Genomic DNA, 22,763 nt, shown 5'->3' on the forward strand with positions numbered 1-22,763 from the left:
CACCGCTTTGTATTTCTAGGAAAACCATGATCTGTGCCTCACATTATGTAGAACAGAATTAAAAGATCAGGGGACGTTATGCACCAAACTTTTACTAACAATTGTCTCAAGTCATAAGGGAAACGGTGGCCTTTGGGCATGAGAAGAAATCAACCCCTTGCTTCCTCAAACGTGGACATGTTATCTTTCAGCCTATAAGCGAGCCACTTGTGTGACGCCATTTCAAATCTGCCCTTTAGCCATATTGTATGTATTAGCATTGTTGCTGTTCTCCAGTATCTGAGGATTCCTAGTTTGTCTACTGCCAAGTGCATGGAAAACTGAATCCTGATAGGTTAAAAAGTAAGAACCAGGATATCAGACTTATCATTCAGTAATGCTTTCTTTGCATAAAGGGGTTCAAGGATTGCTAGACAGTGTTTTATCTTGCCCCCTATTTTCAACGAATAAACTGGTAATATGTCAGAGCTGTACATTTTAAAGAGAATTTCACATCCCAATTGATGAGCATGCCAACAACCAGGTTAAAGGCGCACATTTGCTGCTAGCAGTTGGACCGGGGACCAGTGCGTAGAATATAGATTGGATCTTGAAGTCCCTTCACTTTAGATGTGCTTCCCTTGGTCTCTTGTTCAGGCTGCATAGGCAGATCTTCCCAGGGCTCATCTAACAGTTGATATAATTTATTCTTTTCCCACCAATTTCTGAGATTTTGTTCTGTTGTTGTCAAGTAACATGTGGTCATAAAGAGTAATAAAGAGGGCTTTAACACTACCTTTAAAATAGCTGCAACTCTGCAAATAATGACAGATTTTAAAACATAGAACATCAACAGTGCTTGTACCCAAGAGGTTTTGAAAGCCACGGTTCAACTGCTCGAATATCCATTACCTGGAGGTAAACAAATTCTGTTCTACAACCAGGTCTCTAAATGATTTGACAGCTGTCATTCTGATATTGTCTGTAACTGCTTTTCCTCACAGAGTTTTCCTGTACACCTTCTTCCCATTAACAAATATACTGCAGATTGGCAAATCAAGCATATACAGATGCATCCATTATAGGGGGGTATTTCTTCTGCTGATGTCTGGTAAGAGAGTAATAACCATACCTTCATGCTCTAGAGTGCTGTCAGTGTGCACCCATGTGGGCGCTTCTGTACAAGTTGAATCCATGAATATGACATAATGGTGGGCAGCACATTAGGATTCCATTTGTGGTAGTCTGTGGCTACCAGAAGTTAATCATCATGTACAATTTCAGCCTAGTGCTAGCATTGCCTCATATAAACCATTTGATCTTCCCTTCTAACCGTTTTAGGAGGAGTTGAAGAAAGTTTCAACATGATCATGCTGAACATATAATTAAATCTAGGGATCACAGTCCTCTTAACGACCTGAGTTCAGTCCCACATAGATAGCTATGATTTTAACCATACCAAAAAATAGCACGTCATTTTCACATTATCGCGGTCTATACCCGCCAACCCTCTACAACTTTCTCAATCTCTCTACTACTTCCTCCAACCCTCTACTACTTCCTCTAACCCTCTACTCATTAATATTCCTATAGTAATAGTATTTTAAATTATTGGGCATCCACCTGAAAGTAATGTGTTCCTGAGATGCACTCATTGTTTATCTCTAATCATTGGCAATCCTTCACGTTTGGACAAAATTATCATATGTCTTGAGAATTAGGAAAAGGAGATTTCTATCATAAGTGTCCCAGGATATCAATGTGACCAGGATGTCATCAGTGTACAACATCTCCATTTGTTTTCCCTCTGATATAGTAATGCCCTAAATATTTGATTCCAGTGAATTGGCACAGCTAGTCGTTCCATGGCCAACAGAAACAGAAGGGGTGAGAGGGCACCCTTTCTTAGTGCTCCTTAAAACAGCGACAGTTTAGGACAACAACCCTTTTAGTTTACATGAGGCATTGGTGAATTTTGAGGCCACCAGACGTTCTCAGTGTAATATTCATCTAAGCATATCTCATCCATTATCTGAAACATACACCCCCACACAAAGGCTGTTTCAGTAACCAGTAAAACAGCCAACTTCTCATCTGGGTCATGTTTAACTGGCCAAGGTAAATGCAGCAGGATCTAGAGGTGACTACATGAGGAGTGGTTAGGAACAAATAATACTGTGATGCATTTCAGCCTGAGTGCCTCTAGCTTTGCAGTACGTTTTACATCATCACTGATTAGTGAAATCTGTTTGTGGCTGGGGCACTTTAGAGCATCAAGACAGCAATAGAAAGTGTTTAGCCCTAACCAGTCTTTTATGGGTTGTAAACTTGATATCTTTCTTTCCATTCCATTGTGATAAGCAAAAGGTCTGACTTCTGAATTGAACTGCGACTGAATTGTCGACACACCTGTCTTGGAGTGTCTGCATATCTGTAAAGTACACCTGAACATGGAGGGGGCAAAGGGAGAATTCATTAATCAGAAACACGGTTGTTGGTAAAGTTTCACATCTAAAAGAGGGGTTCAAATAAATGCCTTTTGTCTGCTGTATCTCTGTACCTGTGGCATTCAGACATTCATAGGAATATTAGGCTATTGGACACCTACCTTGTGAGAGAAAACAGATTTCACACAGCCTTCATGTCTGGTACCTGTGCCTGTCAGTATCAAATAAGATTGCCCAAATTGCCTAAATGGAAGGAGTTTCCTAACTGGATTGGCAGCAGCTCAAGAAAATTGTCAGTTATGCATTGTGGATTTGGAAAGAATCCTTTATTTCTGGGGGGTGATAATCCACTTCAGGACTAGAGAAAAAAGTTTCAGTCCCTAAACTGTCGCTCAGAGTAATGCCCTGCTATGCCATACCAGTCTCAACATGACAACTGGAGAACTGGGAACAACGCCGTAGTATACATCCCTGAAGACTGAAAAGTGAAACTGTGCATTTAGCAAAAGGCAATTTACAATTATTCAAACTACCCCTGCATTCACATAGCCCTCAAACTCCCAACTTTTAAATCCCAAGAAGGCCGGAGCCGATTAAGGTCTATACAAAAAGGAGCGTGCTCGTGCCCCCCTTGGCCTCCCATACTGAGGCAAAAGGACAGTGGAAGGGGAAAGGAGGCCCTTTCTGGGCCAACACTGTTGCAAGTATTTATAATTACATCTCAGGAGATAAGAGCGCTAATAGAGCGCGCCGAGGTTATGGAGAAAGCACAGCCTCCTTCCCTTCACTAACCACCTTAACCTGGTTACCCAACAGCAGCAGAAGTGTCCAACATTAGAAATGAGAGCTGTAAGGATAAGGCAACAGCCTGGACAGAAAGAGGTAAAGCAGAAGAACCAAACAAATCAAACAGTGACTGAGACGGGCGACAGGATACGGGGTGTCCAGGGGAGTCCTTTAGTATCACCACTACTGACCTTCTTCGGAAAACCAAATCCCAGCACAAAGTTCACCTTTTTAAAAAATCCCAGAGCTGCAATATATTCAATGCCAGGCAATTTAGTTGGCCTCCCCAACCCACTGACGCCTGAGAAACCAGCCTTACAAATAAAATGTCAGGATTAATCAGTGTGTCAAGAGTACGGAGAGCTCCCTGACCAGATGAGGAAAGTGAAAGGGAACTCCATGGAAAAGAATTCTGAGAGCACACAACGTGGGAAAGCCATATACACAAATATCATAACAAAGTATGCACAGATTCATGCAACAGATTGATCTTCTGAGTACAGAGATAAAGAGGCATCTGTGTCCATAGGGCCAATCTGCCTCCCTAAAAACACCCCTCAAGCTAATAATATAGTCACAGCAGTGGTTTTAACTTCGATAACCAGTATCCGGAATTATTGTACAACTTACCCACATTGAACCCCTAGATTCACCTAAAGTCTGGATGGCGCCCAGAAGGTCAACCACATCCACCAAGTAGATCTGGATGGCCAGGAAAACTCCTGGTTGAGATCTATCTCAATTTTGAGTAACACAGACCTCAAAGAGGCCCTGGAAGTAAAAACGATCAATATGGTGGATGAAGTGAGAGGGCTTCAAAAAACGCAAGAAAACATTAAGGAACGCATAATAGCGAACACTAGTACTTCTGTCTTATCCAGGTGACTGGTTGACACCTGTTGGGTATAAGTCAATAAGGACGCTCAATGAAGGACCACACGCCAATTATGAATACAATTTAGCTTTACTAGAATTTCAGGTAAATGTAGGCATTTAGCACATTAAAAATAGTGGAATAAGAATAGCCATGAAAATCGTCTATTTATATATAAGTACATTGCAAAGAGCATCTATGTGTACATATTAGCAAAGAGTTCATTGACAGATATAAGCTTGGAATAACTGTATACCAAAATGTGTTACACTACGATGTTCAGGAAGTAAAATATAAACAAGTTGAATACTTCAGATAAGCTTTGATTTACTGCACACCAAAATGCATGTTTCAATTACTGCAGCAGGCTCACACTACGATGTTCAGAAAGCAAAATATAAACAAGCTGAATTCTTCAGATTAGCTTTGCTTAACTGCATACCAAAATGTATGTTTCAAATACTGTAGCAGGCTCACAGTACGATGTTTAGAAAGCAAAATATAAACAAGCTGAATACTTCAGATTAAAAATACAGTGCAAACATAATAATCAATCATAATAATACAGGGAGTGCAGAATTATTAGGCAAATGAGTATTTTGACCACATCATCCTCTTTATGCATGTTGTCTTACTCCAAGCTGTATAGGCTCGAAAGCCTACTACCAATTAAGCATATTAGGTGATGTGCATCTCTGTAATGAGAAGGGGTGTGATCTAATGACATCAACACCCTATATCAGGTGTGCATAATTATTAGGCAACTTCCTTTCCTTTGGCAAAATGGGTCAAAAGAAGGACTTGACAGGCTCAGAAAAGTCAAAAATAGTGAGATATCTTGCAGAGGGATGCAGCACTCTTAAAATTGCAAAGCTTCTGAAGCGTGATCATCGAACAATCAAGCGTTTCATTCAAAATAGTCAACAGGGTCGCAAGAAGCGTGTGGAAAAACCAAGGCGCAAAATAACTGCCCATGAACTGAGAAAAGTCAAGCGTGCAGCTGCCAAGATGCCACTTGCCACCAGTTTGGCCATATTTCAGAGCTGCAACATCACTGGAGTGCCCAAAAGCACAAGGTGTGCAATACTCAGAGACATGGCCAAGGTAAGAAAGGCTGAAAGACGACCACCACTGAACAAGACACACAAGCTGAAACGTCAAGACTGGGCCAAGAAATATCTCAAGACTGATTTTTCTAAGGTTTTATGGACTGATGAAATGAGAGTGAGTCTTGATGGGCCAGATGGATGGGCCCGTGGCTGGATTGGTAAAGGGCAGAGAGCTCCAGTCCGACTCAGACGCCAGCAAGGTGGAGGTGGAGTACTGGTTTGGGCTGGTATCATCAAAGATGAGCTTGTCGGGCCTTTTCGGGTTGAGGATGGAGTCAAGCTCAACTCCCAGTCCTACTGCCAGTTCCTGGAAGACACCTTCTTCAAGCAGTGGTACAGGAAGAAGTCTGCATCCTTCAAGAAAAACATGATTTTCATGCAGGACAATGCTCCATCACACGCGTCCAAGTACTCCACAGCGTGGCTGGCAAGAAAGGGTATAAAAGAAGGAAATCTAATGACATGGCCTCCTTGTTCACCTGATCTGAACCCCATTGAGAACCTGTGGTCCATCATCAAATGTGAGATTTACAAGGAGGGAAAACAGTACACCTCTCTGAACAGTGTCTGGGAGGCTGTGGTTGCTGCTGCACGCAATGTTGATGGTGAACAGATCAAAACACTGACAGAATCCATGGATGGCAGGCTTTTGAGTGTCCTTGCAAAGAAAGGTGGCTATATTGGTCACTGATTTGTTTTTGTTTTGTTTTTGAATGTCAGAAATGTATATTTGTGAATGTTGAGATGTTATATTGGTTTCACTGGTAATAATAAATAATTGAAATGGGTATATATTTTTTTTTGTTAAGTTGCCTAATAATTATGCACAGTAATAGTCACCTGCACACACAGATATCCCCCTAACATAGCTAAAACTAAAAACAAACTAAAAACTACTTCCAAAAATATTCAGCTTTGATATTAATGAGTTTTTTGGGTTCATTGAGAACATGGTTGTTGTTCAATAATAAAATTAATCCTCAAAAATACAACTTGCCTAATAATTCTGCACTCCCTGTAGAGCAGAGAAACAAAGGCCTTTCATCCCTGTGTGGAACTTAACTTAGTCCACGAAATGCTGGGAAACCCTCTACCGCCTGCTTGGACTGCTCTCCCCCTCAAGCATCACGGTCTCTGAACAGCAAAACAAGGAGGCAGTGCTGGGCCATGGCAGCTTTCACAACCCCATCTGCGAGCTTCAAATCCCTCACCCACACTTCAGTGCTTAAATAACTCGAAGCTTGGATTCTATCTCTTTCTGGCATTTTCTAGCTATGTTATCAGCACGTGGTTGCTCTGCCCTTCCCCAGCCTTTGTTTTCATTCCATCTTCTCCCTGTACTCTCGTTCTCAAGGATGAGACGTAGTCTTCTACACAAACAAGCTTGAAAATATCATGAACTTTTCCACGTTGTTCGGGGGGTTTCAGCAGGCATCACGCTCCTCTACACTGCTCAAGCTAATTTACCCTTCGCGTCACAATGTCTTCCGCACCTTTCCCTATACTGATTAACTTCCATTACAGCTAATTCAGTAATACAAAAAGGCATTTCGAAACTCCACTTTTGTTAATGTCACCGGAATCATTAAAGACCCCACATCTAATTGGAGAGAAAGTAACAGTTGCAAGTACCACGTCTAGTGACCGAAGAAATAAGAGCCATCCAACACACTCGGCTCCAACAATAACAACAACGATTTGGTCCCCACAGCACAATTTCTGGCATGGAAGGCTTTTATAATATGCTGCTAAATGCATTACAAGCTTCAGTTGCAGCATTAAATATGCAGTTGGACAAATTGGATATTCAAATACAACTTACGGCCCTTATAGCATCACAGATCTCAGTAATAAGCACGAAACTGGAGAAACTGACAGACAATTATTAGCGTTCATTCTATTGACTCACCATTATTACTAACTTGTGCTTCTGGTCCTATCATTGACAAATTAAGCAGCTGCCAACACTCATAGCAGGAATTAAGGATATAAAAAAGTACAACTTGGTAAACAAATGTATTAATAGTCATAAATCGCGAGAAAGTCCTACACATGACACAACCAGCAAGGCTGGAGCCTGGCACAGCAATACTGCTTGATAATCAACAGTTACAACCAGATGGAGTACTCGGTGGGAATGTAGTGCTGGCAAACAAACAAAAAGACACATCTCAAAGTACAAAGTAAATGGCAAAATAAAAATACAGAATACATCAATTTAATGCAAGTACCTAAGGCAAATATGTGGCATTCGATTCATACTAACACAAATTCAACAGTCATAAGTTCTGAATTTGGCCATGCTACCTACACGGAAAAGAATATTAAGTCATTGTCACAGACTCAAAGCCCTCTACCAGATTCCATAATCATCACCTGACCATCAACTGCATCTCCTGTGAAGTAAGGATGCTTCCCAGCGGGCAAGATCACAGCATTAATCCTCCCTTGCTGGTGGGTATGCAAGATGACACAGCACAAACTGATAGGATAGCCGGTGGCATAAGGATTAACATTACGTCACCCAGCCCTATGGTGCCAGAAAGCCAAACAGTTAATCTAAGATTGCAAAAGGAAATCTCACCATCTTAACAACAAAACTTTCAAGGACAGAAGGTGAAGGAGGAGAAGTACAACACATTGCCACAAATTCTTTTTATTCTGAACATGAATCACAAGGCCCGCACAATGTTCTTAACAGAGGCAAAATACTATGATGTTTCTCTGAAATACCGGGTTTAAATCAGATTGAATCCTCAGACCTCTTATTATTGGAGTTTATCCCCAAAGATGATAAAACGTTAGCTGAACAAACAGTCACTACATGTGAATTGGATGAGATAGGTCTTTGCATCTTGAGTTCCATCAAACACTTTGAAGCAGTGGGCATAACACTACAAAAAAGGAAAAACCCTGCTATCCTTGACCACTTCTGCCACAACTTCCATCAAGACGCTGCCCAAAAATTGCCTCTGTTTATTCAGTTCTGAAGGGTGCGCGAGGTATAAGGTAAACCATGGATCAGCAAAGCCGGACTCTGCTGAATCAAGCTGCAGCTAGTGATACAAGCTTGGAACAGTGGAGTTGGCTATCAGCAACCTTAAATGCTCCGAAAATTGACCGAACGTTCATATGAGAAGTGCATCCAGGGGATATGAATCTGACCTGAACATCCTCTCATGGAACATTGCTGGGCCAAAAGACTGCTGTATGAGTGTATATCCCCACAAATTTGGAAGCACTGTGACATAGCCCTCCAAGAGACATGGTCAGTGGATGAATTACCACTGGAGGGCTATGTGCACTAATACATAAAGGTGGAAAGAACTGAGCGCTATGGCAGATCAAAGGGAGGCTTTGCAGTCTATGTATCCTTAGCCCCGAATGTCACAATGGAGCAGCTAGCATCCCCCGGATCCAGGGCTGCAAATAATACATTTCAGTCATTGGAAGAAAATCAACCCTGATCCGGTTCTTATGCTAAACACTTATGTGCACCCAAACTCAAAGAAAAAACAAGCACTTAAAGAATTGATCATTTCCACAATAACCGAATTAAGACTTGCTCACCCCAACTGGGTTGTAATATTAACAGGAGGCTTCTATGCTAATCTCATTTATACTTCAGATGAAGCTGATAACGTAACTTCAGAAAATATACTCTGGAATATGAAGTCGCAATACAATCCGCGATCAAGCTTACCATCAAGGGCCAACTTTAGTTGCAGCTCTGCAGTACCTAGGAATTAAAGTCCCCAACGAAAGAACAAGTGAGGAAACTCCTCCAAAGTTTACCTACCAGGGGTCACAAACTTGGTAGATACTGGACTATACAATAATTTCTTTCACATTAATTCCATATTTAGCAAATTATTCAGTTGAGTTTACCACAGCCAGTGATGATAGCCAACAATGGATAACTCTCAGAATAAGTCCCAGGTAACCTGCTGCAGCTTTAGTAGACCCAGGGTATTTAACATTAACAAATCTTAAATGTCTGAGATTGTCAAATGCCTCCTTACTGGGCCTTCACAAAACTGCAAAAATACTTGCGAAGGAGAGCTCATCTATGGGAAATAACCCAATAAATTCAAACAAACTTCTCCCCACAAATGATACTACACGCCAATTTAAGTAACGATAGAAAACGTCCAGCAAGTAATAGGGCTGTTGACTGCTGAAAAGGGAGTTAAAATAGGCCATCAGAGAGCTAGAATCTATAGATCCCTTGTGGAATAAAGTATGGAGTCTGAGGAAACACTACAAAAAACAGCTATGGAAAGACAGGAATACGATGAAATAAGTATTTTGGACTAAACTAATCTTCACCGTCAAGAGAAAATTAAGCAATGGCAAGTCTGCCACAGCAAACGTATGAATCCTAACCACAAGACAGAGTTAAAGGAATATTAATCAAAGGCAGACGAGATGGAGCCCCAGGACCTAACGGAATCCCTCAGGCCATCTTCTGAAGGGATCGTGAATATTGTGCACAGCCACTATCAATCTTATTTAAAGAGGTGGAGTTCACAAGCCAGATTCAATGAAGCCTGCGTGGCACCATCATTAATCCTATATACAAAGGTGGAGACCATAAAAACCCAGCAAACCATAGGCTGATTGCTCTAATAGATACAGAAGCAAAGTACTACGCATCATTTCTTCTAGAAAATCTTATAGAATGGTCAGATGGGAACAACCTTATTCATTTATATGCTTACAAGAGGGTGTTTCAACTCCTGCAAAATGCATCGCCAGCGCAGGTCTGCCTGGAATTTGGCTGGCAGTAGGGGAGAATATACACACATATAAAAAGCTGTTACAAGATCAAACTCAACAGGGATTTCTCCTCACTTAGCAGTGCAGCATAGTCAGCTTTAGAAGGTGATCTCCAGTCGGCATGTAATATGTATCTTCTTGAGGCTTCAAATGAAAAAAGTACAAGAGAGTTGTGGAACATGCGCTTAAAGTTTGCAGAATTCAGGGAAATAATAAATAAAGCTGCAAGACAACAGTCCTCCTTGGTTGCTAAGAATATATTCAGCAGGTGTTCTCACGCAAGGATTGTGCTAAAATATTATAAAAACTTGAAGCTGGCAGCTTATCTCAGCCTTACTTTTCTGGCATATCTAAAAAGAAAACTGATGCGTATCCGATTCAGCCATCTTCCAAGTCTGGCTGACCTACCATCTTGGAAACATGTTGGTGACATTTCATGCAGACTTTGTGGCTACAAGCAAGAGGACTTTGTTGCATAAATTTGTATAGAGGCTTTATTGCGTAGCATATTACACTGCATATCGTATGGATAATAACATTTGTATACAATGAGTAATGTTGTTGGTTTTAATTTACTAAAGTTTCCTTTAGGACAATAGTTAATAAGAGCAGTCTGTGCAAAGTGATTATCAAAGCTCTTTTGTGGCTGAACCGCGTTTGGTTCAGCGATCTAGCCCAGTTAGCCTTTGATTATTCTTAGTCTTTTCCTCTGAGTAAAGTACCTTTATAAGTCATACACGGTGAGGAAAACTCAGATGACCACAGTAGTCGAACTTAACCACTTGGTGCTTGAATTTTAACTTCCAGACCCTTAAATGTTCCAGAAGAAATTTTGAACGTTTGTCAAGACACAAGGAATGTTTTAAGCAGAAAACATTACACTATGAAACAGTTAAAATAGATTATAATGCATACCTTCAACCATTGGGGATTTTATAAACCAGTTTTATTCACTACAAAGTGAATTTTTCTAGAGAGACTGAGTAAGCCAGTCAGAAAACCTTGCCCAGTCTTGGATCTTGGCTTCGCAATTTTGAAGCAGATAACGCACAAAAAAAACATTTAACCAGGGTTCATTGTAAAACCATGTTTTTGATTACAGTAACATCTCCTGCCAGAGGTACTGAGTTACAAGATTGCATTTGATGAGACTTGCATAGCCTTCTTGAATGACTGTTATTTTAGGAAGTCATCCTTCTGTTTGACTAAAATTATTGTAGTTTTACTTGACCCAAGAATTTTTTTCGTCACATTTTCCTGACTCCTAAATCGAATACTGAAAGCATCTTGCACAATATGCTGGATAATAGAGATTTACTATTTTATCTTTGCATGACATCACATTGTAGACTGTGCTGTAGTCCGTTCTATACTGTCTGGGTTCCTGCTCTGGCAGTGGGGCTTCAGAAGCTTCAACAACAGGCTGTCTAGGCTCTTGCAGAGTTGCTCTTTAGAACATTCTCAATCCAGCAGGCGTATGTGATCATCCAGGTAGGCCGAAATAATCTTCTCTTTTCTAACCTAACCAAGGCAGCAGGCTACACTATCTGCTATAAAACATTTCTGTAGAAATACTTCTTTGAATGCTGTCCCACAGGCTGACACCCAGTTTGATTCAGCCATCCTGCAAAAAATGTTTGGTTTGACTCATTAAAAATAGAGGCACCATTGCCACTCTATACGTGATTTATGCTTTCGAATTTGTAGGTCCAAAGGGACTGGCACAGAAGAATAAGTTGTAGTTAATTACTGCAGCAGTTTCTTTATTCTCATTAAGACTTCTAGCCTCCGATTCCTCACTTCATGAATATTCTCCTGTTGTCAGACTGGATCCAGAAACGTTTCAACAGTACCAATGTGTGCTGGTAGGTGGCTTTGTGCAGCTCCCCACAGACACAGTTCTGCTCAGCAACTGACATTCGAGCCTACATAGGCATCACTCCCGCACACTGATGTTGGTTCCTTTGAATTATTCATCTGTTTTCCTTTCTGTGCCCTCAGAGGCATATTCTGATCTACTTCTTGTCTCTTTGAGACCCTTACCTTGAACAAAAGTTTTTTGTTTGTTTGTTTTTTGCAGTGCAGAAGTGAGAAGGAAAATCAGAAAACAGCAGGTTTTAACACTGTAACGACTGTCACAAACAAAATATCTTTGACAGATTCTCACCAAATTTGCCTGTGGTGCCTGGTGTCAAACCCTTTCTCAAAGGCTTGCATTAAGTGCACGTTGATGATCCTATAGGTTATACAAGACTACAGTGCAAAACTCTACATTGCTGAACACCAGAAGATTCAGCTAGGAGACTAGTATAAGTTGAAAGTTCGGTCCTGCATCCATTTCAGATTCAGAAGTCACCCGAGTCATTCCATAGATTGATCTTGCTCTCAATCCAAATCTCTGTGTAAGTCAAAGAAAAAACACAAGATAACTAAACGGGGGTTGTCCCTTCCCACCACTCACACGGGGCGGTGCCATGCATCTATCTTTCACCTGAAGTTGTTTGACTTTGTAGCCATCCCACAACTTGTTCTGGAACAGCCAGAGCTTCTGGAGCCATCCCCTTCATCAAAGCCATTTCAGTTTTGTGCCTTTTCCCTGAATCCAAGACATTCAGACTACTGGTCAAGCATGCCGGTCGCATATGCATGCTCTACAATTGGATCTCTAGTGTCAGTGGGCCCAACATCTCTTACCATGTTCAGATTTCAGAGGAGACTGCAAAAGATCTGCATTGGTGGTTATTGGACCACAATTGGGTCAGCGCCAGTTCCTACTCCGCTCCCCACCCTCAACTCATAGTGGGTGATGGATGCATTGCTTCTTGATTGGAGTGGCCATCTGGGCCAGGTGAAATTGGAGGCCACTGGTCTCTGGCAGAATCCTGGCTCCGTATCAGCCTTCTGGGGATGAGAGCAATCTACATGGCATTGAAAGCCTTCCTCCCATCCATCAATGGGAGACTACAGAGGTGCTCACTGACAATAGCACTGCCATGTGATACTGCAACAAACAGGGTTGGTAGGGTCACAAGGAGGCCATGCACCTATAGAAATGCCTGTAACACCAAGGCATCTTCTTGATAGTGAATCACCTAGATGGACCATTGAATACCAGGGTGGATGAGCTCAGCTGCCCGCACCTAGCAGATCACAAGTGGCAGTTACACTGAAAAATCTCTTATGCGAATGGGGAGAACCTTGGCGCGATCTGTTTGCCACTGCACAATGTCAGTACTTCTGCTTGTTTGGAGTTTCCAAAGCCACCTCTCCCTCGAAGATCCATGTCACCTAGAGTGGTACTCGAGACTCCTGTATTCTTTTCTGCTGGTACTACTTCTGCCCTAGTTTTCAAGAAGATCACAACCTACTGGGCCCAAGTCATCCTATTGGCCTTGGACTAGGCATGGAGAGTATAGTACCCAGAACTCCTGGGCATGATCAGGCTGCTCTCCAGGAGGAATTGCTGTTGCAACAGCAAGCTATGGTTCTGCACCCGGGCCTTCGTAATCTCCACCTTTATTCTTGGATATTGAGTGGTAACAGCTGTCAGCCTTCCCCCATAGGTGGTTTATGTCATCTTGGCAGCCAGGCCTCCCTCACCAAAAGCCATTTATGCCACTCGTTGTGAAAAGTTTGTGTCTTGCTGTGGTATTCAGCTAATGGACCCCTTTAAAGTTATCTGATGTTTTGTTGTTTGTTTTTTTGTATAGCCATGCAAGACCTTGCTCTGGGCACAGTTACATGGTACCTTTCAGCCTTATAGCGGTTGCCGAATCATTCCTCTTTGTTTATGTCTACAGTTGTTATGCTCTTTTTGAAAGGTTCGCAACATTTGTTTCCTCCCACTCCCTTTGTCATGCCACAGTGGGACCTTAACTTGGTCCTCACATTTCTGATTGGCACTCTATTTGAGCTGCCCCACACCATCAAGACAGTGTTCCTTGTTGCCATTACATCAGCACAGCATTTAAGTGAACTTCATTCTCTTTCAGTCAACCCGCCATACACCGCCTCCTTCCCAGACAAACAGTTTTTTTTTTTTTTTGGACAACAGCAAAAGTGCTGATGCCCTTCCATGTCTGTCAGAACATCTTGCTGGCGTTCTATACTCCAACAGCCTTCTAAAGAGGAGAGACTCCATCACTTGGCCCTCAAGAGAGCACTGAGCTTTTAGATAGATCATTTCAAAGAAGTCTGATGGACGATCAGCTCTTTGTGGGGTTCTTTGGGGCAGAAAAGGGTAAGGCTGTGCAGAAGAGAACCATCTCCAGCTGGATTGTGCTCTGCATTAAGACCTGCTACACATTAGCTAAAAACTGTCTCCATAAGGACTACATGTTAATTTTACGAGGACCAAAGCTGCTACCACTTCATTAGCGTGTGAAGTCCCTGTCCTCGACATTTGCCAAGTGGCTACATTCACAAAGCATTATTGTCTGGATGGTCAGGTTCGCCAAGAGGGGCATGTGGTCCACTCTGTCCTGCAGGACTTTATGGTTTTAGTCCATCCACAGCCCCACCTGCAAATAGGTTCTGCTCTGGTATCTATTCATAAGGTGAGGAATCCGCCGTTAGAAGTCTCTATCAGAAGGTCTTACCTGCGGTAGCATTCTTTCCGGTAGAGACTCTAAGTAGCCTTAGATTCTTCGAAAAACAAAGAGGGAGAAAGAGGTTGTATGGTTGGGTCTGGCCTCCTATAGCCTATGTAACATTACAAAAAAGGCCCAGCCAAACAAACTACCACAGGTTAGACAAGGAAAAAGGGTTTTCCTCTTACAAAAACCCTGACACACCAGGGTTACCCCTTGGTGGCATGCTTCTTCATTGGGTTTCGACCGACGGGATACGTGGGAGCACTGATGTAGTCTTATCAATGTGAATCAAATGGGGGATAGAAGTGGTGGGATCTTGGATAAGTTAAACATACCTGCCTCCAAGTGATTACAATGGCTCAATAGATCTCCTGGAGATGGTATGGTTAAAAAGGGGCTATGGAAGTCAGGTATGTTATGTACCTTACTTACTGATCTACACGTTTCGAAGCCTTACCCCTAAGTTCCTCATTAGGACCAAGGTGGACTCCTTGGTACCACTTTTTGTATGACTACCACTAATGAAAGAATCAATAATATATGTTATGTGATATGGTGCACTTCACTTAACTAACGTGGTGTGCTTAAATTAATCTATGACAAGAAAAGTCTAAAAGGAAAAAAACATCAATTGCTTTATTATACTGAATGTCGACTCATTTGTGCAATCTCAAATAGAGCATTAGCTTCCACTAGTCTTGTGCTGCACATTTAGCCATACATCGCATTATGGGTACGATACAGACAGCCTATCTAACATGCATTTAGCTCCTTTGGTTTCTCTTGAGTCAGTGCACATTGTTTCTTCATGCATGTTTTGGTTTCATCTGCTTCAAAATTGGGTATTCAGCGTTGTGCAAATCTTACATTTCAAGTTATTCAGCTTGCAGCTTGATACGTGTAATTTTACGTTTGTTTTATAAATTACAGAGGAAAAGAAAAATGTGATCACTGAATTGTCAGAGTTGAGAAAGCAGCTCCGAAGTGAACAGAGACGTCTGGTGGGACGATTGCATGATGCTGGCGAAGAGGATGAATTGTCATTGGTTGGGACGACCAGGTGAGCTAGCACTAAAAGCATTTATAACTTGCCTTCTACAGCCAGCTGAAATTGTTGCATACAAAATTTATGTGCGTTTGGTTAATGTGGTTTGTGAAAATGTAAAGGGCTTGTGCAAGTGCTTGAACACGAGATGTACAAAGAATGCTCAAACCATTAAGTGTTGAAAAGCTTATGAGTCTTCACTTGTTAAAATAAGTATAAGAGAGTTCACATTTATAATTACAGGGAGTGCAGAATTATTAGGCAAATGAGTATTTTGACCACATCATCCTCTTTATACATGTTGTCTTACTCCAAGCTGTATAGGCTCGAAAGCCTACTACCAATTAAGCATATTAGGTGATGTGCATCTCTGTAATGAGAAGGGGTGTGGTCTAATGACATCAACACCCTATATCAGGTGTGCATAATTATTAGGCAACTTCCTGGCAAAATGGGTCAAAAGAAGGACTTGACAGGCTCAGAAAAGTCAAAAATAGTGAGATATCTTGCAGAGGGATGCAGCACTCTTAAAATTGCAAAGCTTCTGAAGCGTGATCATCGAACAATCAAGCGTTTCATTCAAAATAGTCAACAGGGTCGCAAGAAGCGTGTGGAAAAACCAAGGCGCAAAATAACTGCCCATGAACTGAGAAAAGTCAAGCGTGCAGCTGCCACGATGCCACTTGCCACCAGTTTGGCCATATTTCAGAGCTGCAACATCACTGGAGTGCCCAAAAGCACAAGGTGTACAATACTCAGAGACATGGCCAAGGTAAGAAAGGCTGAAAGACGACCACCACTGAACAAGACACACAAGCTGAAACGTCAAGACTGGGCCAAGAAATATCTCAAGACTGATTTTTCTAAGGTTTTATGGACTGATGAAATGAGAGTGAGTCTTGATGGGCCAGATGGATGGGCCCGTGGCTGGATTGGTAAAGGGCAGAGAGCTCCAGTCCGACTCAGACGCCAGCAAGGTGGAGGTGGAGTACTGGTTTGGGCTGGTATCATCAAAGATGAGCTTGTGGGGCCTTTTCGGGTTGAGGATGGAGTCAAGCTCAACTCCCAGTCCTACTGCCAGTTCCTGGAAGACACCTTCTTCAAGCAGTGGTACAGGAAGAAGTCTGCATCCTTCAAGAAAAACATGATTTTCATGCAGGACAATGCTGCATCACACGCGTCCAAGTACTCCACAGCGTGGCTGGCAAGAAAGGGTATAAAAGAAGGAAATCTAATGACATGGCCTCCTTGTTCACCTGATCTGAACCCCATTGAGAACCTGTGGTCCATCATCAAATGTGAGATTTACAAGGAGGGAAAACAGTACACCTCTCTGAACAGTGTCTGGGAGGCTGTGGTTGCTGCTGCACGCAATGTTGATGGTGAACAGATCAAAACACTGACAGAATCCATGGATGGCAGGCTTTTGAGTGTCCTTGCAAAGAAAGGTGGCTATATTGGTCACTGATTTGTTTTTGTTTTGTTTTTGAATGTCAGAAATGTATATTTGTGAATGTTGAGATGTTATATTGGTTTCACTGGTAATGATAAATAATTGAAATGGGTATATATTTTTTTTTGTTAAGTTGCCTAATAATTATGCACAGTGATAGTCACCTGCACACACAGATATCCCCCTAACATAGCTAAAACTAAAAACAAACTAAAAACTACTTCCAAAAATATTCAGTTTTGATATTAATGAGTTTTTTGGGTTCATTGAGAACATGGTTGTTGTTCAATAATAAAATTAATCCTCAAAAATACAACTTGCCTAATAATTCTGCACTCCCTGTAGTGTTGCCTATCAGAGGTATGCCGTGAACTTAAATTCATTATTACATGTTAAATTGAAAAACTATTGGTGCAAAATTAATTTAGACTTGTGATTTGCAAAACCAGGTATACCAGCCGACTAAAATACCAAGCTTAAAAAACCCTAGATCTCTTGCTGTTACTACAAAATACATGGAACAGACCTGACAAACCTGGAGTTTGCAAACTAAGAAAATAAATATGTAGAATGCAGTCTTTCTAATGCAGTGCTCTGTCATTTGGAACAAAATGGCATTTCTTCCTACGCCGGTACTGACAGTTATTCAGGAAATACCTACAATTTTAAAGCTTTTACAGATCCATGTCTTAATCCTCTCCTCCCTCCCTAGTCTTTTGCTGTCAAATTCTATTAGCCTTTTTCTCTTCCACATCCCTGTTGTGCGTTAATTGGTACACTGCTTTTACCTGGATGTATGTCTTGATTCTCTAACTTTTAGCCTCATACACTGGTGAGTTGGAGTTACATATCAAGATGAGAACTTCTTCTTCCATGATTAAGGCATGTGCCAGAACACACTTCCTTGCAGAATGCGCTGGTAAACAGAGGCAGAAAAAATGGAAGGGCATAGTCCTTGCAGACAAGCTGGAGCACCCAATGATTCGTCTTAATGGACTCCCAGTTGGCCAGAAAATGGCATACACCTCCCCTACTGGAAACTGGGGAGGGATTCATTTTCTGAATAAAGCACCAATCAACGGGACAATAATGAAATTGTCGATTTCGTTAGCATCTTAGCACTATTTATGTGAGGTTAATTCTCTCATCACTGATCACCTGGGGAGTGGTCGGTTAAAGACAAGAAGGCATAACGAGGTCCCCCTACTTTACATGGAAGTGAAGCCTCGCTGTTATCAGAACTTTTATTTCCAACTTATTGGACCATCCCAATATTCATTAATTGAGCCTCCCTTATGCTGCAAAGCATTGTTTGCCAGTGACCCTGCTCTGTTCTTTTCCATATCTACAGTGTGTTTGGTTCTGATGTCATTTGATATGGTGTGAGATTGTGGTGGACTACCTGTTGGCCTAGCTGTGTGCTTACCCATTAATAATATATTCCCACTAGGACTAGATGCAGATCGGCCACTTGCCTGTCCCTATTTCTGTCTTGTCTGTGCCTCCATCAGTTTTCTCAGCAGCAACATCCCTTTTTCTCACCAGGGACATATATGGTGCAGAAATTAGGTTTAAAGGTTGGGTCATTTCTCATCAAATTAGATTAGGTTTTGTCGGTTTATACACAAACACACTAAAATTTTATTTTTTATTTATTTCCTTTCATCTTTTCCTATTTTAGTGTAAGTGATTTGGGGCAGGTTCAGGAGAAGGATAACAATCAGTGTGTCCTCCACTGTATAGTCACTCATTTTATTGACCCTGCTTTCCAGCCCAGCAAGAAAAGGCATATCAATCTAATTTAAAGGAGGACCTGTCCCTAAAAATGACCATAGCTGGGACTGGCATTCTTTGACCTCGTCCCCCTTGTTGATAGCCCAGTGACCTTGTGTGCAACTGTTGAGGAGTTGCATTTGTGGGCATGTATCCATAACTTTATCCGTAATCAAAAGTAGCATATGACTTAAGTTTCAATGTTTGGTGTCAATAGAGGCCACAAAAGTTGCTAGCATTTGTAAAAGGTTGAATTGCGAATCACCAGGGTGTTTTAACATAGACACACATGCTGAAAATTTGACAGACATCTTATTGTTCAGGAAAATAAATTAGCAAACACTGTTTTTCAGGGTTCAGGCTTTTTGTTTGTTTTTTGTTGATTAAATCTTTTTATTGATGTTTTAAGTTCCCGTTACTGACACCTATAGCCCAGAGGCTGACGTGGAAGGCCAGGGTTTATAAATCCACTGTATTTAACACAAAGGGCCTGATTTAGAGTTTGGTGATGGGTTACTCCATCACAAACATGACTGATATCTCGTCAACGGAATTTCGATCCCAATAGGCTATAGGGGGATCATAATACAGCAGACGGGAGATATATCATGTTTGTGACAGTGTAACCCCCTCCTCCAAACTCTAAATCAGGCCCAAAATCTTGTATAAGTTTCTAAGGAAGAAAAGTCGATTCCATTTGTCTTACAGAATCCCTTGAAAGTATACCTTCCTTCTCCCGCCCCTACCCTCCTCTGCCTCATACTGGGTGTGATCACTTCCTAATTGTGTGCTTATTTGGACTTTGCTGGTTTTGGTATCTAAAATCAAATGTATTTTATGAACCTCTGTGCTAGCTAAGTCTTGCTGAGGAATGATTGTAAGTGCTTTTAAATATCTAGGGCATGTAGGTTCTCTAAAGTCCATTGAGAGGAAGTTTAACAATGGCTTCCAAATGGAATAAAGACCCCAGGTGTTGTTGCAAATTGTGAATGCAATGTTTTCCATGCTGAAGTGAAAATACATTTTATGTAGCCAATCCTGAAATGTTGGAACATTTTCTTCCCAAGTGAGTTAAAATGGTGTGTTAAGTGGCTTTTAGGGCGTAGCAATATTTGCCTACCACTTTCTGATTTGAACGAAATTGCTGATCCAATAAACCTAACGCTGTGAACGATGGGGATCTCTGTTTGGAATATGTTGTCTAAATCAACTAGGTGCCAAGGCAAGTGAGTCATTGTCCCTTCTGGGTCACACCCACTCCAGCAACTAAGTGATTTCCTTCTGTCCCATTTGTAAAGCTTGACTGGGGTGTGATACCTGTAGCTGATCATTTATTTGTACTGTTCTTTCTTTTAGTACAGTTAACTGAGTAGTTGCATGCTCTGAATTACTGCATCTTCTGTTAGTTTGCACCCAATCTCTTTCTCATCTCTGTTGTCCTGGGGACTGCTCTTGGTGGCACTTTCTGAGTGTAAATTGCATGTCTCACGTACTAGTTGTTTGTCTCCATCCTTTAAGAGCAACCATTTTACAAAGGTAGTTGAGACACAAGTTGCTGCCTGGCTAGTCTCTAGTTGAAATACCCAGTGTCCTATTTGCCAATAGTGATCTATCTCTCACTCCTTGCCTTTGCAGTATTTCAAAGTCTTTAATCGCTGAATCATCCGATATCTCCTATCCTAGTTTATTTCATGTGCATCCAGTCTTGGAATCAATGTATCTGGCTCTGGGGAGAATATTGGGTTGTCAATTATTGGTGTGAAGGTAGAGTTAAAAGTGGTCTGCGCATTCTTTGTTGTCACCTTGCCCAGACTAACAGAGATTCCCTTGTAATGAGGGTTGAGTATAGTACCCAGGCTCTATACTTTCTATCAAGCCTTCCATACATTGGTGTCCAAAATTACCTATTCTACGGACCACCACTTCTTCGCCTATTTTTGCCTCCCCACTCTACCATGAAGGTGAGAGGAGAGGCTTGATAATATTTATTTGTGTCGGGACTCAAAGTCCCTCTTGTTGTGTCTGTCTGTACAGTCTGTCTGGTAAACCTTAAATGTTGCCTACCCATATAAACGTCCCAAGTGATTTTTACAATTTAGTGAAAGTAGAATTCAGGGCTGAGACCAGTATGGCATGAGATACACGATCTTTGGAAGGCTCATCTTGAGCACATAAATAGGGCCTAATCATGGTAAGGGCTCTCTGCATGTCAGGCGACAGTGGGGAGTAGTCGGTATCCCCCAGTGTATTAAGACAATAAGTCACCTTAAAGCTCAAATATTCCACATTATGTGATGATTATAAATGGGATGTGGGCTGGTAGCTCTACTTTGATTTCTGCAGGGATTTCAAAATTTAGTGCTTGGAATCTTTATGTTCACCTTTTTGCTGGAAATTTGCCTGTGTTCTTTCATTTCTCATATTAGTAGAGGAATGGATAATACGGATGATGCCATTAGAATTTAGTCAGCCTACTTGGAGAGCTTGTACATATTGTTATGTATTGTTGCCATTAGCTGTAATGTTAAGACAAAGACCAGAGGTGAAAAGGGGGAAACCCTCCCTTGTCTTCCACCTTTGCTGCCTATCTCCAAGAGTGTCCCAGTCACTTCCTCCCTTTCATGCAGGGATTTATACCCACTACGTGTCCATAACTCTAAATTATGCCCTATCCCACGTTTTATTAAGGTATGTTTAAGAAGTGTCCAATTTACTTTGTCCAGCTCTTTATCCACATCCAAGGAGAGCAGGAGGGTGCCCTTCCGTGTTCCATGAACATTACCTATTATGTGAAAGATGTTTATATTACTGGCCTTGCAGTTACACCCCAGGATAAACTTGAACTGGTCTGGGTCTAGCAGACCTGGCCATAGAAGACTTAGCCTGGCTACCAGTACCCCTGTGAATGTTTACATCCATTTTCAACAGCGAGATTAGGCGTAGTAACTACACTTCTTGAGGTCCTTCCCTGGTTTTGGTATCACTGTTGTTTTTTCTTCTATTATAGATCTTGTAACCTGCCCCTATTCCTTTTCTGGAGCATCACTTGGGAGAGTTCGTGTAATATCTGGCCCTTGGTTCCTTCACATGTTGATTTCCTTTCTTTCTATCTGCTACCATTATTGTTTCTTTTGAATGGAATCTTTGGATTGTCATAATGTTGTCCAATGGGGGGTTATTTGGGTATTGGGGTGCAGCGACTCTCTGATTTCCCTCTAAATCAATGGTAATCAAATCCTTGGTTTAAAAAATGCTTTATTCATGAGCCCGTCTATGTCCTTTACTTTTTTGCCTAGTAAGACTTCTCAAAATCATGTTTTATTTTGCCTTTGGTTTTTTAAGTCCTGTTTGCCCTAGAGGTCTGTGTTCTGTTCTTTTGAGGCAAGCAGCTTCTGTTTTGTAAATTCCTTCTCCTCTTCTCTGTTGTCTCTGGTATTCCAGAGCAAAGCGTCTGTCCTCGTCTCACCATTTGTCTTTCCTAATGTCATGCATCTCCTTTTGTAGATCGGTTCTTGAGGTTGCAATGTCTTCCTTCATAGTATCAAACAGCTTTTGCATGTATAGGCGTTTTGAAGGTATGTCCTCATTTTTGGGGAAGGTTTTCTCTAGGAGTTCCCATGCTCTACTTTCCTGTGTGGCTTTTGGGTGCAGCATGCTTGAATTATCAGCAAGTGGATGCTGTCCCTTCACAACAGCTAATCTTGTGTTGTTTCTAAGGGGCTGTCTGGGGCATTTACTTTTCGTTTCTGGGGCAGTGCTCTCCTGTACAGATGTCTTCTGTTGTCAGCTAGGTGTTCGTCACCACATCTGGTAGCCTGCTGTGGTTGTCCTGGAAGCCATGCTTCGCCATAGAAAAATACATAGGGATCCTCACCCTCCTTTTAATTTTCATCCTCAAGTTTTCTCTTGTTCTCTTTACAGACATG

General features: G+C 41.6%; 1 protein-coding gene across 2 annotated transcripts in view; it reads left to right on the forward strand.

Moving 5' to 3' along the window:
- Positions 1-22,763, forward strand: part of CSPP1 (centrosome and spindle pole associated protein 1) — a 976,424-nt gene that overhangs the window by 736,767 nt on the left and 216,894 nt on the right. For both annotated transcript variants that reach the window (XM_069220290.1, XM_069220291.1), the window contains one exon: positions 15,497-15,626. In XM_069220290.1, the coding sequence (XP_069076391.1) occupies positions 15,497-15,626 (130 nt within the window). The remainder of the gene's footprint in view (positions 1-15,496; positions 15,627-22,763) is intronic.

This window comes from Pleurodeles waltl, chromosome 2_2, assembly GCF_031143425.1.
Source record: "Pleurodeles waltl isolate 20211129_DDA chromosome 2_2, aPleWal1.hap1.20221129, whole genome shotgun sequence".
Taxonomy (NCBI): domain Eukaryota; kingdom Metazoa; phylum Chordata; class Amphibia; order Caudata; family Salamandridae; genus Pleurodeles; species Pleurodeles waltl.